Source organism: Diabrotica virgifera, chromosome 1, assembly GCF_917563875.1.
Source record: "Diabrotica virgifera virgifera chromosome 1, PGI_DIABVI_V3a".
NCBI lineage: Eukaryota > Metazoa > Arthropoda > Insecta > Coleoptera > Chrysomelidae > Diabrotica > Diabrotica virgifera.
This window is the reverse complement of record NC_065443.1, coordinates 189,360,958-189,377,872: the sequence shown is the minus strand read 5'-3', so window position 1 is coordinate 189,377,872 and position 16,915 is coordinate 189,360,958. Positions and strand designations below refer to the sequence as shown.

Here is a 16,915-nt window from a genome sequence, read left to right as displayed (position 1 = left end):
CTATATTTAAAAATTAGTGAACATCCCTATTGTAGAATATTAGCAAATTTGTCAGAAATGAAGCTTATTTGTCTTCCACTATCAAGAAGCACTCTACACTGATGTGGATTGTTGAAGTTGTCAACCACTGTAATACAAGCAGTTGAAAAGAGTGTCTGAGGTGGTGAGGAGATACTACTTGTCAAGCTAATTCCATTCGAAGTGCTAGGGATATATATCCAATATTGTTTCTTGAAGTGCTCTGTGAAGCATGGACCTGCTCCCTGTCGTTATTTTGAAAGTGGAGTAAAGTGTGGTAAATTTCCCACATTTTCTACAACCAGAAGATTTGCAGTTTAGTGTTACAAGATTACTACCTAGGTAGTTGATACATAATATCAAACGTTTCGAAGTATTAAATTTTTTAACAGGTTTGAAAAAATTTGTCACAAGTGTACAAACTGTGATCAGCATTGCATAAAGTACAATTGGTTGTAGTGGTAGAAACAATTGATCGTGTTTGTCTATGTGGTTGTTTCGATGCAGTGTCGTTCTGATGTTGAGTTAGTGATGATAAAATGCGACAGCGTTCTTCGAGGAACTTAAGTAAATGTTGTAAGGTTGGGATGTTCCTAGTATCAGCGCGCGATTCCCAAGCTCGTTTAGTATTGTTATCGAACTTGTTAATAACAAGGTATATGATTAAATCATCCAAATATTCAGTAGGCCGTTGTAGCACTTCGATTCAATGCATTCAAGTTCTTCTCGATTCCGTCGCGAATCGATGTTAAGCCGTGGTAAGATTCTTTTGTTAGAGTGGGCAAGTCAAAAAGAGCCTTAATGTGATTTTTAATAAGAATTTTTTTGTCTTCAAAACGATCTTTAAGTAGCTTCCAAGCAATGTCATAATTCGCCTCACACAATTGGAACGATTTGACCTTGTCTGCTGCTTTTCCCTGTAGGGAAAGCCGCAGGTAGTGAAATTTCTGTACTTTAGACATAGACGAGTTTTCGCGTATAATGGACGTGAAGCGGTCCCGAAAGAAAAACCACTGATCAAATGAACCGTCAAAAGATGGCAGCTTCAACTGTGGGAAACGAATGTTTGAGAAGTTATCTTCCGTGGAGCTAGTACTATCATTGCTGTCAAATTTATTTGTATTTGTGAAGGAATTGGTTAGTTTTTTGGTGGCAGCAATGATTTTGTGGTAATCGTTTTCAAATTTCTCCCTCTCGCGAGAATGAGCATCACAATTAACGTCATAGTTTTTGTCTTCTGCTTCAATAATTGATTGGGCTGTGTTGAAATCGTCCAACAGCGTGTCAGCTTTACTTAACCGCTGTTGTAATTCGTACAGATCGATTTCATCACATTCCAAATCCTTAATAGAGTTAAAATAGTTACTGAAACGAGTGAGGCTTGATTTAATTGATGTGCGATTGGTTTTAGCAGAAGTCATTTTTAGTTTGTATTAATTGTGACACCCTGTATACATGTATTTCAGTAAGAAATAAAAGAGAAAATAGAAATGTTGCTGTGCTTAAACGAAATATCAAAATTGTGGATTGATGTATGTAATTGTAATAATTTGTATAATTGTTACACCCTGTATGTATGTAGAGAGAGAGACATACTTTATTGATACAATGTACCAAAAGGCCATCGACTGTATGTATGTATTTTATTAAGAAAAAACAGAAATATCGCTATATATTTTGTGTTCAACGGAAATAGTATATCAAACTTATTCATTGATGTACGTAATTGTATTAAACATTCTGTATTTATTGCTTTTAAAATTAATGTAAATGTTTAAATAAGTAAAATTTCAAATTAGAATGTAACAATAAATAGTAAATATCGTTAAAATAGTCAGATAGAAGCGGGAATGAATTGTGACACACTTTTATTATCCACTAACCTGATGCGTTGTAAATTTCTTGCCGCTTCAGCCAAGGTCAAGCTCTGTCTGGTATGTGTAGTAGTTGTTGAAATAAAATCAAACTTTCAATGTAATATTGCACAATTGCACGTCAAAACTAGTTTGTATCAAATCCGGCTCGAAGGACCAACTTTTATGGTTATTAATTGGGTAAAAATTTTGAGAATTTCACGTTTTATTGTTACAAATTTAAAATATAAGCGATACAATATATGTAAAAGAAATGTCTTTTCATCGGTAACTCATGGCGTGGACTGTTCACTTTGTAGGTGCGCACTGTGCCTGCTACGGGGCAAGCGGGGAGATACACTGGTACGCTTGCTACGTCGTCACGAGTCTAAGACAGGTCGGGCTTTGGCACTAACAGAGAGTATAACAAAAATGTGCTGCTAGCAATAAGAATGTTTCATCAGCAATTCCCTGATCGACGACAACCAAGAAGAGAAACTTTAGAAATGTTTCAACGGACTGTATACTTAAATTACGAGAAATCTGTTCGAACAAAAACTAGTGTAAATGAATAAAATGAGTTAAATGTAAGTCTTAGTCACTGAGGATCTGCATATTAGTACGAACGTTCTCATAATCTAAGTGTCTAGTCCGTTGAAATCGTTTTAATAAACTTTCAAGAGTAGTTTATCATCTTGGTTGTCGTCTATCAGGGAATTGCTGATAATAAATTCTTATTGCTACTAGCACATTTTTGTTATACTCTCCTAGCACAAAAACCATATTAATCAGTTCCTTATTAGAAAAATTAATATAATTAATGGTAACAAAGCAAATGGAACTATAAAAATAGTATAACGTCAAATGTTTAAGCAAATTTAGTGTCATAGCCAACTGGGTAGCTTGCTTGTATGCTTTTATTAATATTTTACGCACCAATAAGCTTAACTACGTAGGTATTTTGATATTTCAACCAATATTGATAAATAAAGGTCTAGATTAATATGTATTTTTTTTCCTTCTTCTTCTTCCTCTTTATAAGCAATTCTGCTTGTTCATTGGCGGATTGATACCTCTATGGAAGGTTGTCACTCCATCTTTTGCGCGGTCGGCCGATACTTCTTCTACCGATTGGTGATTTATCTCGTGCTATTTTGACCACACGTGTCTCCCCCATTCTGGTTATGTGGTTGTTCCATTCTTTTTTTCTATTTAGTGTCCATTCGTTTATACACTGTACATTACATTGTCTTCTAATATCTTCGCTCCTCTTTCGATCTCTCAGTGTATTTCCTGTAATTCTTCTCAGTACTCTCATCTCTGCCGTTTCCAGTAGTCTTTGTGTTCTGGCTGTATCGGGTCTTGTTTCTGATGCATATGTCATCATTGGTCTTACACTGGCTTTATAAATTCTTGACTTCATCTCAGTGTTAATATGTCGGTTTCGCCATATAGTGTTATTAAGGCATCCTGCCAATCCATTTGCTTTTTGTACCTACTTGATCTTTCACTTCTTTGTCTAGGTCTCCGTAACTTAACAATTAACGTATTTTTTTTCCAAAAATTATTTTTCACGACCACCTAATAAGATTTCACGTAATCACGAATAACTCACAAATTAAAGCACTTAGGTAAGTACCTATAGGGAATGCTTAAGAAATAAAAAAGTACCATAAAATATCATTTCATTCCGAGTTTCCACCAACCCTGTATATTAAGATTATACCGCTATATTAATAATGTTTAACAATAGTAGACTATATTAAAATTTGTTTGAAAATAATTAGAAATTTTGATGTTAAATCACTACAATTCTACAAGGTGTGAATGTTGCTACGAAATGAACAAAAAACGTAATTATCTTTTAAACTACCCCTTATAATATTACAAAACCCTATATTTTATGAAAGATGACGCCGAGGAGAATCCAAAAATATAAAAATATACAGGGGGTTCCATTAAAAAAAAACATTAGTTTGTGTCACCCTGTCAATACGGGTGCCCCCTTATATTTGAAAATATTTTTAGATTATGGTCCTATCTGCGCTCCAACTTCAACCTAAATAATCTTTTACGACAAACGAGTAATTGGACTTTGTCACACTAATGCCTCACCCTGTGTATACAGGGTGTTTGGTAAATAATGGGCCCTAGCTTAACCGTAAATTCCTGAAGTTAAAATAGGTCGATTTAAGCTAACTTACCTTGGTGCGAAAGTTGATTCTAACCGAAATACAGGGTTTTAAAGTTATACTTTTATTTTATTTATTCTTGAATATTTTCTGACAGGCATGGGATAACAACACGAAATTTGGTGTGTGGCGGTTTAACATTTTTGATAAACCAGAGGAAAATGGAAAAGAACCGTCGAACACCACACGAAGCTTTGTGGTGAAACTATCATCTTTTATTTTTTTTTTTTAATGGGGAAGATAATATGAAAAGTTCTGTTCACTATCCTCAACCTTGGACATGTGACCAAGTTGTATGTATTCTTCCATGAATTCGATATACATTTTTTTCAGAATATCATTTTTTTAATTTTTTTCTCACAAGTAAGAAAACGTTTTAATGCCTGGCGCCTTGAATCGCCTATATTTTCAAAGGAACTTGAAGTTTCCAGAATTTTTGAAGCTGAACATTTAATCATTGAATCATTTCGACTAAAATTGCAATATGAAACTTGTCATTGAACTGATCGGAAATTATCCAACCTAACTTTGTTTTTTGCATGATTGGAGCAAAAGGACCTAAGCTGAATTGTCCTACACACAAGATTTTCCAGAAGGTATCAACATCTATCAAAGTGTCGATTTTTTAAGCAACATGAAAATCTAAATCTGCTAGCCTTAAATGCTGTGGAATATCTAAGTCTCCAATGTTAAAGCTCTATGCTGGAATTCTATCTCAAATACTATTAACTACTAGACATGAAGAAATGTAGAAAACGAAGATTGTTTTGACTGAACCTTTGCCGTGAATTAAGATCGAATGTTTGAATTGCATGACCTATCCCGACAATAGAGATATTGACCTCTGACCTTAATAGTGCTAGCCCTGCAATGATGAACCTTACCGTTTTCATTGAATACCTGAATATAGTTGTAGACAGAATTGCTTGACCTAAATTCGAGTGAGCCGAAAAAGACACTTGGTGCTCAGGTTCAGTCTCCACTCGCTGATTAGTGTCGGTAGTTTGAATTGATTGGCTATCTAAATGCAATGAGTATGATGTTTTGCATACATTTCTTGCACGATCCATACTAACACTTGGAGCTAAAATGTCCAGAATAAAGGCAATTTGTACACATTTTGGAATGTCTAGCATGATCGATTCGTTCTTGAGTCGAAGACCCCAAGAATTTAGCACAATTATAGATTTTGTGATTTTCTTTACAGAACGTACAGGCTTTTCCATTGAATGAAAGAAAATATTGCAACTGCTTTGAGAATTTGGACTGCGTGTCCGACTTATAAAAGAAATTTTTGATAACTCTAGCTTTTCCAGAAGATCGGCTTGGCCTTTCAATAATGTAATCATATCTGTTGTCCGATTTAAGTGATTTTTTTAATATATTATAGCCTTATTCTTTAACAATATTGCTGTAATAATATTTTTGCTAGACAGGTAAATTGTCATTGTATACCGGCTGTACCAATCAAACTGTGTTTTTTCTCAAAGTTCGGCACACCCTGTTGAATATTCTAGCATTTATAAAATACTGACTAACTATAACCTCATGATACGGGTGATGGTCTGAATTTTTTATAGAAAAAAATAGTACGCCTCTGAGATATTTCAAATTAAAAATCATTTTTGAATTCCTGGTTCAATTTACAACAAACAAAATTTTCTTGCCTTTTTTCATATGAGGCGCCGTGTTTATGCAAAAAATAAAACATCTTAACGCTTACAAAATATTCAAGGTAACTTATTTCAAATACAGTAGGAAAAATGAAAGAATACCCATGAACGAACATATAAAACACGCTGTATTTTCCTGTCACCGGGTCACACAAAAAATTGGCCAGCGCAAGTACATGTAATAATTATTGTTACATGTACTTGCGCTGAGCAATTTTCTTTGTGACACGGTGACAGGAAAATACAGCGTGTTTTATATGTTCGTTCATGGGTATTTTCATTTTTCCGACTGTATGTACTTTGTAAGATGTTTTATTTTGTTGCATAAAAACGGCGCCTCATATGAAAAAAAGGCAAGAAAGATTTTTTGTTTCAAATTGAACGAAGAATTCAAAAATGATTTTTAATTTGAAATATCTCAGATTCGTAATAATTTATTCTATAAAAAATTCAGACCATTGTACGGGTCATATTACTCGTATGCGCGCCAATGGTGAATATAAAATTCTTAATTGTATGTCAAAAAATGCGCACTAACTACCTCTTAACACCAACCAAATTTCATTTTCATATCTCAGCTCGTTTTAGAGCAATACATAAATCGTCAGTTTGTAAAAAAAATTTCAACACCCTGTATCTCGGAAACGAATCATTTGCGAACATACGTTTATAAAGCAATTTGTCATTATTTTTTATGCAGAATTACCCCTTATATAAGTTTGTCATACTTATTTAAAACCAACATGTATTGATGAAAAACATGGCTGGTTGTTAAAGTACCTAACTTTTTGATTATCCAACATAAGAGAATAAATCAAAAAACATAATGCTCAGAAACCCTGAAGCTACAGTGTCGGGTTTTAATTTCAGCATTTTATAAATGTTAGAATATTCCACACAGTGTGGCGAACTTCGAGAAAAACAGAGTTTGATTGGTACACCCAGTATACAAATGACAATTTATCTGTCTAGCAACAATATTATTACATCGATATTGTTAAAGAATAATAATAGATATGTTAAAAAAATCACTTAAATTGGACAACAGGTTTAGGAAATTTGAGAAATCAACAATGACCCATTTTTAAAGTGTCCGAATTTTTTTCACCAGGAGTGTATTTATCTACCACGCAAGCAAGCGAGAATCGACCTTAATGCATATGGAAATAAATGAAAGGATTGACTGACTCACTTACTGTGGAATCGACCTTAATGCATACCTATGGAAATAAATGAAAGGATTGATTGACTCACTACTGTGTTTCAGTTAAGCGTGAACTTCAAGACACGGTTTGTTAGGACAGTGAGCGACGCACAACTCACAGTCCGTCGAACGCCGCACACGTCAGTCCAAATCAGAGGAATGGTTTCTGTATGTTAACAGATTGTTAGGTTCTACTTAGTTGCGCGCTCTGAAGACAGCAGTGTACGTCGACGTTGTGCGCTGGAATCAACTCAGATTTGATTTGGACGCAAACGTTCAGCTGAACTCACAGTGAGTGTACAACATGGTGGTAAACTAATTTTATTCAAACAAAAATAAGTTTACATGATTTGACATATTTTTAATTGCACAAAGTAAATGAAAAAGTCATTTGTATTAAACTAATAGTATTAGTATTTAATTGGTATTTAGATTAATTGGTATTATCAGTACCGGCGCTAGGGTATAAGGCGCCCGCCTGCAAAAGTAGCATAGGCGCCCTTCGGTTTCTTTTAAATTAGTATTTTGTATAGCACCAGCAGAAAAAAGCTCAATTTGGCGCCCCCCAAACAGGGGCGCCCGCCTGCAGTGCATCCCTTGCAGGCCCGTTATCGCCGGCCCTGGGTATTATTACTATTATTTATTAAACTGAAGCATGCATTATAATAAATCAACGTTGCTGGTACAAAATAAAGTTAATATCGTTATTATTAAACACGTGACACAATTTTGTCTTGCCATTCTACAGAGCCCTGATCACTATAGTAGGTATGCTTTGAATATCTCATTTTTTATTATTCTATTTTCGTATTTTTAAATATGTACTGTTGTATAATTTTTTATGGAAAAAATTTAGAAGATAAATTTATATCAGAGAACACGAAATTATAGATTTTCATCGCCCTGTATATGACCAAAAATTGTACTAGGATAATTTAATTAGTAAGCAGTGTTTTCGCGGAAGGTGAATTCGTAAAGTGTTTTGTTAATGGGTTTTGAACGGAATTAAAACAATGGTGCGGTCAGATTATAAAGTACCTTTTATTTCGCTTCGCAATGGACAATAAGACATTTTATTAGTTTTTCTTAGAAGGATAGCCGGTAAACAAATTTATTGAGTTTAGAATGTAGGTTTTTTGTTTAGCATTTTAAAACAACGAAAAGTAATTTGGTATCTCTGAGAATTTAACAAATTGGAAAGTTGGATACAAAATTAAATTGGTTCTTAAGAAAAGGTTAATATGGGGTAGTGGGTAGAAAGGATGTTTTGTGATTGGTGAAAAATGATGGATGGAAGGGATGAGAGTGTAGAGTCTGATTTTGAGGAGAGAAAAAATGGTCACTGTGTAAAAAATATCTGGAGAGAGCAGTCCAGTTTTTGAAAAGTGAGAAGTCAGTGTAAAGTGGTGAAGTTGGCCTTTGCGAGCAGAATAAAGTTGAAACGAAATCGTTGACCGAGTTGAGAAGTTAATTTTCTTGGGACCGAGGACGATTCCTGTTTCTGTCTAGAACGAGTAGCCGATTGGTATCTATTTGCACAAGATATCGAGCAGAAAGAAAACTGAGTCGAGAATTCGAGCGAGTCCTGTTTGTCTGTTTGTGAAGCAGTTTGAACGAGAGGGACCTTTCGCAAAATCCAAAGAGTACGTGTGGAAGAATCGGGGGATACGCAATCCGGAAAAGAAGTAGAGAAGAAACAAAAAGGTTAGTCAAATCATTTGTGAAACGGAGAGAGTTTGTTTATATCCACACCATATTTGCTTAATTTTTGCATTGAACAGTTCTATAAAGTCATTCCAAATTTAAAAAAAGAAATAAGTAATCAATTCAAAAAGAGAAAAGTAAATTTTATTAAATTTTGTAAGAATAAATAACGAATTAATTAAATAAATTTTTGAAGTTATACTTCTTTACGCGCGATATGAGGGTGAATTTTTATATGTTAAAACCTACGATCCCGGCGCATGCGCATTATAACTTTGTTCTGATTGGATGTTCAAATGACATGTCAAAAATTATCCAATATGGCAGCTGTGGTTTGGACGGTTGACGGTTTGGTTATGTATGGTTGTTGCGTTATAAAATTTGTGGGAAGAGAAACAACAAAGGTTAGTTAATAGTTATACTGCCTTTTTAAATATTTTTCATATTATATTTTTGAAGTTATACTTCAAAATGTTTTAATTTATGTATGTATCAGTCCAGAAAAGGTGTGGAAAGAATATATTAGTGTTTTTAAATATATTTTTCTACAAACGTGTTAAAAATGCAATTTTTAGGACTCCATAGGAGCGTTAAAAATACTACTTTGAGGCACTAGTGCTTTAAAATTTTTAAGGCACTGCAGTTAAAAGTGAATTGTCAAATTGTGAAACGTCAAAATATTTATATTTCATTTATTAACATTAATATTAATAATACAACTTGCGCAATTTGAAAAAGGTGGTTTAAAAGGTTTTTTATTATAATTTTGTGTCTTTGGATTTGTCTTCCTTGGGCGTAAAATAATAAAACATCTATTTTTATATTTCACTTGTCACCGTGATGTATAATTATGTATATCTGAAAGGTAAGTAGCATGCGGCTTGATGGCCTTGTTGGTAGAGCATTGGACCAGAGATCAAAAAATCGCGAGATTGCGGGTTCAAATCCCGGACGATTCATATTTTTTTCTTTTTTTTTTTTTTTTAATATTTGGCATTGTTAAGTTTTGTTTCATTTTTGGTAATTATTGTTAATTTTTTGTATTGTAACTGTTAAGTAGGTATATTTATTTCGTTGAAATTATATTATAATAGAAGTATAACTTTTTACGTGCGAACAAAGTACACACACATTCTTTTTTTTTTGTTAAAACAGAGGAGATATCAGAATTAAAGCTCAATTTAGTAGATGAGAAATAGTTGCAACAAATTTAGATTTTAGCATATTTTTTAAATCCTATGTTTATGGTATATTGGATAAATAAATAATATTTTTAACATTTATATGACATTGAGTGTGTTTAATTTCCCTGTTTTGTCTTGGATGGAGTAAGCAACTAGAGATACCAGAAGCCACAAACCATAGGTAATGGTAATAAAATAGCCCTGAGAATAAAGTTTATGAGAAAATTTAATTTAAATTTGGTTTTGTTTTACATAAGCAGTAATTAAAATAATTGAGTAATTAATTAAATTAAGAATTTGCTGATAAATCTCATAAAAGAGAGAAATAGAGAGCATAACAGTACATAGTTCTCTGTAAATTGATCTGTTTTCAGGTCAATACTTTGGGTAAATATTCAAAGAGAAAAGCAGGCTGCCTTTAACAAAAGGTACTATGTATATACCTTTCAGTAGTGTCTTTCAAACATACCATATGCTGCACCGGAACCGAACATCTAATTTTTATTACTATTGTCCTTTTTCCTCGAAACCATTTTTGTCAATGTAATGGTAATATAAAATATAAATGGTCAATAACTTCCACATAAAAGAAATTTCTGAAATTTTAGTCTGACAAGGAGTCTGCTAACCGAAAAAAGTCAATGTCTAAAAACAGAGATTACTCATTAATGAGCGAATTAAAAAGTGGGACGAGAGAAACGAACCGCTTTGATTAAAAAACTCGTTAAAAAGTCGGAAACATCATCGAAATTGGCTCAAAAATCAGGTGATCCTTCTATACACATGTTGTTTGAAAGTGTTGCTTGAACATTATCGAAATTTCCTACGATTCAAAAGGCAAGAATAAAAGTTGTGATGAATATTGTTTCGCGATATGAAATTGAGCTGGCTGCAAATGAACTAGGTACATGAATTGGTTCCTATATCCTATATTACAACAAATAATTCTTATGACGAAAATTCTATGGAAACCAATATAGCTTACTTCAAAGTTATACTTAATTTTTCTTCTGCAGAAATCGGATGTTGTCTTCTGTTGTAGGGTTTTTTAGTAATATCATCTTATAAATTGTAATACAGTTTCAAATCAATCCCTGGAAAGTCTAAAATATTCTAGAAATTTTTCCTCGTTCTGAAACAATTTTCTTTCGACTGTTAATTTAAATGCACCTTCTATATTAGGTACGACATGAAAAAATTTCGCTTACATTTTTATTTCTTTTTTTTTAATTTAATATTATCAACTCTACTTCCTCATCCTCTTCTAGGAGTAATAAAATTATTGCCTAGATTTTGTCAGAATTCATTTTTTTCTTCGTACACGTACACCCTCCGTGAGAACAAACGTCAAACTATTTTGAGAGCGACAGAATATGGAATGACTCACTCGAATCTGCCGTGCGTCGAGTACAACAGATTCTGCTGTACGCGTATGCCGTGCGTCGCTCACTGTTCTAACAAACCATGGCTTCAGAAGTCGTTCGGAATGGTTGACCAGATGATTGTATTCACGCGTCGCTGCAGAAAGACTGGACTGGAGCAGCTGAAATCACAGCTCTGCAGGAACCGTTGTCACGACAAACTCGCCGGTTTTATTAATCGAGTTTTATCGAATTAAACTTTACAAATGTTTTATGGATTATTGCTAATCCGAATTCGCTTTGCCGCGACACAACTGTCTAGTGACGTTGGTAATTTCTTTTTTGGGAAATTAGGTTGCAAGACATGACTGGAAATTACAACCAAACATACACCCGCTCACAGCCAATATTATTATGTAATAGTAAACAGACATAAATAGCATAAACCTTACACCAATCAATAATTTATTTATTTACACCACTATAATGTATTGATAACAAATGAGAAAATTATAAAAAATAAATGCCACAAAATTTTATGGGTTTAGTATACACTCCCACTATTTCCAATAATTCTTCTTTTTTTAGTGAAGATTAAGTGGATTTGAGCAGTTAATAGTACGAGGTAGGAATTTTTGCGCTGTATGCTTCCTATTCCAAATGTGTCAAGTGAATCTCGGCAAAGCGAATTCAGTATATTAATCCGCTCGATGTGTAAGGAGATTTAACTCATTATTCAGATATTTTAAAAATCCTAAATTAATCCATTAGAATAAACATCAAGCACAAATTTGCAAGTAGAACAGCGTAGGTGAAGTAAATAACTCACGCATGTATTTTTGCAGACCTCAGCAAGGTTGTTTATGATATAACGATAAACTTGACACAGTAGCAAAACACAGAGCAAACTGATATAATCATCTGTCAGTTGATTACACTTATATTGAATTTATTAACTGAATAAACAAGATATATGGGTACAGCTCCCGGAGCGAACCATAGCCGATGAGAGAAATCCTGTCTGCGTAAAGTTTAGGTGGGTGTAAGACCGACGACAGCGTTTGCCACCGGCCATGGTTCGCTCCGGAGCTCTATTTGAGTGTATTCCTGCTATCCAACCTCACGTAAAGGTAATCCACGCGTATTTATTTATAGATGGACTATAAAGAAAATTGAAAGTTTGTGTTAAAAATACAATGCGATTCCAGTAAGCATTAAAATTCTAACAATATCGGACACAGACTGATTACCTTGCCAACTATAGAAGGTTGATAGGCAGTAACTACAAATTTACAGCACAAAAACATAAAAAAATATCATCATCAAACTGTACGCGTCCACAGTTGGACGTAGGTCTTCCTCATCTTTTTTCCTTTGTCTCTGTCTTGGGCGACTTGCATCCAGTGACTGCTAACACTCTTCAGATCGTCAGTGGTGTCAGGTCGTTGGTGGCCGTCCCCTGCTCCGTAGTACTTCTTGTCTTGGCATCCAGTCGACAATACGTTTGTCCATAAAAGACAGGTGGCTACAGCCAAATGGAAAGTACTAAAACTAAGTAGACTACGTTCGCATATAAAAATAATGTGAAAAAATTGTAACAGTGATCACTTCTTGTGATCTCGAAGTGAGAAGCAATGTTTAATTGCTGAAAGACAGGGAGAAGCGTACTTTTGAAGTGTGTAAATCCTAGCTGAGCGCTTTCGGCTTATAAAGCCATCTTAAGAGCTATGGTCAATAATATCAAAATATCATTATGAGGAGAGAGGGATTTCATGTAAGATTGAAAAAACTTCTACTTCTTATGCAGTTTTTTATTGGTAGAAAAAAAAAACCTTGTCTGACTTAGTAAAAATTGTCTACTGGTGTTGTCGGTTGAAACATTAAAAAACATCAAATACAGGCACAAACGACTCTCACACAAAAAATACACGGAGATTTGATCATGGTAAGGTCAAAGAACCAATTCTGCATGCTGCCAACGTACGCTTCAGATAGTAAGGTTTTTTTTGACCTTACCATGATCAAATCTCTGTAATATGTAATGTATTATTTGTGGGAGAGTCCTTTGTGCCCGCATTTGATGTTTTTTATGTTCTAACCAACAACCGAAAACACCAGTAGACAATTTTTTCCAAAAGTCAGTCAAGGTTATTTTCTACCAATAAAAATCTGCATAAAAAGTAGAAGTTTTTTAAATCTTACATGGTATCCCTCTCTCTCTTTAGTGGTATTTTGAAATTACTATTGACCATAGCTCTCAAGATGGCTTCATAAGCCGAAAGCGCTCAGCTAGGATTTACACACTTCAAAAGTACGCTTCTCCCTCTCTTTCAGTAGTCATAAGTGTGTACAAAAACAATTTCAGTTTTTACAAAAGTTTATTTGTCAAATAAATAATTTATTCCTATCTTCTTACAGCAGTAAAACGTATTTTGAATTAAATAAATTACGCACATTCTTCTTTTTGTGTTAATTATTTTAATTAAAAAAAATCTTTTTTGGACACCATGTGTAAATAAGTAAGTTAATGTTTATATTGCTGAATCAAGATTAGAATAACCTTTCAAATGAGCTAGCACACGACCCCTATTCTCATTTTAAAAAAATCATCGATTACGTCATGACGATCAGATGGATGACGTTACTATAGTTCATTCGCTTTCAAGATGACAAGATTTCAAGTTTCTGACGCCTGATTCGTGGGATTTCGTGTCGTCGCAGCTTGTCGTTGGTTAGAAAATAATATATAGTACAGTCCCTGGCCATTATATTATGACCACCTATGAATTTTTACAAAAATCAACTATTCCACTAGGTACGTTTTGTTTAAAATATGATTTTTAAATTTAATTTTGTTATGCAATGTTGATTTTATGCATTAACTAAAATATATTTAATAATAAACAGCAATAAAATATTTGAAAATATTACATATTTATATTTTTTTAATATTTTGTTGAACTTCTGACCTTAATCAGATGGAAAATATTTGGGAGCTTTTAAAACGAGAAATTTCCGATGAAAAGGTCACTAACGAAATTGTTTTGATTAAAGAACTAATACATCATTGAAACCACAATGACAAATTTAAGCAAAAAAAAATTAACTGGATTCAAAGTATGCCAAGACGGGTACTAGAGGTAATCAAAGTTAGAGGGAGCTCAACAAAATATTAAGAAAATACAAATATGTGATATTTTCAAATGGTTTATTGCTGTTTATTATTAAATGTATTATATTTAATAATAAACACCAATAAAACATTTAAAAATATCACATATTTTTATTTTTTCAATATTTTGTTGAGCCACCTTTAACTTTGATTACCGCTTGTATCCGTATTGGCATAATTTGAATGCAGTTAAATTTTCTTTGCTTCAATTTGTCATTGTGGTTTCAATGATATGGTACTCCTTTAATCAAAACAATTTCGTTAGTGGCCTTTTCATCGGAAATTTCTCGTTTTAAAAGCTCCCAAATATTTTCCATCTGATTAAGGTCAGAAGTTCAACAAATTATTAAAAAGTATAAAAACATGTAATATTTTCAAATGTTTTATTCGTGTTTATTATTAAATATAATATAGTTAATGTACACTCAACTCCCGATTAACCGGGATAAAGTAGGGTTAAGGCTTCCCGGATACGTAAAATCGCGGTTAATCCACAAAATACTATAAATTTAACAGGAAAGGGTATTAAAATGCAAAACACTATTAAATGGTGTAATTAACGTATTTATATTGCATTAAAACATACCTGAATGTTGTATTTGACAAGAATCACATGAATAACACACATACATATTGTAACACAATAAAACACGTTACTGTAAATACCAAGAATATAAACAATAACAGTACATACTTTCAAATATGTAAAAAAATATTTACAAGGTACAAACTAGCGTGAATTACTTTCTTTGAAAATAATCCGTAACAGTTTTCTGTTTTTGAACAGAGAAACATCTCTTTTTGATTTTACTTCTCATGTTTCGTAACACAATTTTGTCTGCGATTGGAGCATCTTCTTGACTCTCAACGCATAGGCGTAACCAGGGGGTGGTTTTGGGGGTTATAACCCCCCCTTTTGGATGTACGTTGAGCTCTATACGCTTAACACCATTATTATTCCATACCCCCAGACACCTTCAAGTAGATGTAACCCCCCCCCCTTAGGATCATCCTGGTTACACCTCTGTCTCAACGTACTCAAGCAGCTGTTCCACACTCGCCAATTCAGCACTGTGCGACACAGTTGTTTGTTGTTGATCGCGTGACCCCCCCCCTCCTCATCACTTTCACTCTCGTCCTCCCCAACTCCACCTGTTATATTGTTTACAATCTGCTCATCTGTCAGCTGCTCATACCCTTGATCTTCCGCATCACAATCCAACCACTGCAGTATATTTTCTCCGTCCACTTCCTCTCCTCCTGGCACATCTTTTATAGCTTCAGTGATATTTTTAACAACATCAGTCTCATCAAATCCTAGAAAATCATCGTCTTCACAAATGTCGGGCATGATTTTTTCCAAGATCGTACGATAGTAGGCGGTTTGGTTTTTTCCCAAACAGATCGTACTTCCTAGAGCTAGAGGGCATCTAAGATTGCGAAGTCCTTCCAAAAGCTCTTGAGGTCGTTCCCTTCTTCTATTCTTTTCTGAAGGATAGCTGAGCGATAGTTACGTTTCAGAGAAGAAATAACGCCTTGGTCCATTGGTTGTATCATTGCCGTAATATTGGGAGGCATATATTTCACGAAGATTTTTTCATCAGGTGATCTTAAAGTTGTTGCACTAGGATGGGAAGGTTGCGTTGTCCAAGAGAAGTACAGCTTTCTGAGGAATACCATTAGCTTTTAAGTGTTTTTTTACCTCCGGTACAAATTTGGAGTCAAACCAAGATTTAAATATTTCGCAATTCATCCAAGCAGCCTTTTGATAAAAATAGTCTACCGGTAAATTTTTGGCCTCAGTGCCCTTAAAAGATCTAGGTTTCTTTGCTTTTCCGATCACAAGTAAGGGCAATTTATGTTTCCCAGTTGCGTTAGCGCAGGTCATAATTGTTATGCGCTCTTTCGAAGCTTTGTATCCCGGTGTATTACGCTCCTTTTTAAATGCTAGAGTCCGAGTGGGTAGACATTTCCAGTACAACCCCGATTCATCTGCGTTGTAAATTTGTTCATGCAATAGTCCCTCGTCCTCCACAAATTTTTGAAATTCCGCTTTAAACTGATTAGCAGCGTCAATGTCACCACTTAAAATTTCTCCTTTTGTAGAAACATCCCGGATTCCGTGTCTCTGTTTGAATCGTGTGAACCAACCAGATGATGCGTCGAAGTCCCCTTCCATGCCGAGAGCTTAAAAAAAACTTTGCTTTCGTCATGCAAATCGGTCCTGACACCGGAGTTCCCTGTGCTCGTTGCTGCGAAAACCACTCCAACATGCACTGATCAAGTTCGTCAAACTTTGATTTTTTCATGGTTTTCCGATTGGCCATTCCAAAATTCGTGTCCGAGGAACATGCAAAAGTTACGAGTTTATCTTTATTTTTTAAAATATCACGCACTGTACTGGTTACACATCTGTTTAACCGTGGATCCACGTTCAATATTTTGAACAATGTCCAACTTTTGTTGGATCGTCAAAACAACACGTTTACGCTTAGTAGCGGTAGCCATCGTACGCACACTCTGTGTCACACTCCACTACTGTACTGATTGTGGG

General features: G+C 34.3%; 1 protein-coding gene across 1 annotated transcript; it reads right to left on the bottom strand.

Moving 5' to 3' along the window:
• Positions 1-698: 698 nt before the first annotated feature.
• On the bottom strand, positions 699-1,439 carry LOC114329225 (uncharacterized). The gene has a single exon (XM_028278267.1). It carries the CDS (start codon positions 1,437-1,439, stop codon positions 699-701), a length of 741 nt encoding a protein of 246 aa, XP_028134068.1.
• Between the last annotated feature and the right edge of the window lie 15,476 nt (positions 1,440-16,915).

Coding starts and splice junctions, on each gene's coding strand:
- LOC114329225 (XM_028278267.1), bottom strand. CDS start 1,439: ATGACTTCTGCTAAAACCAATCGCACATCAATTAAATCAAGCCTCACT.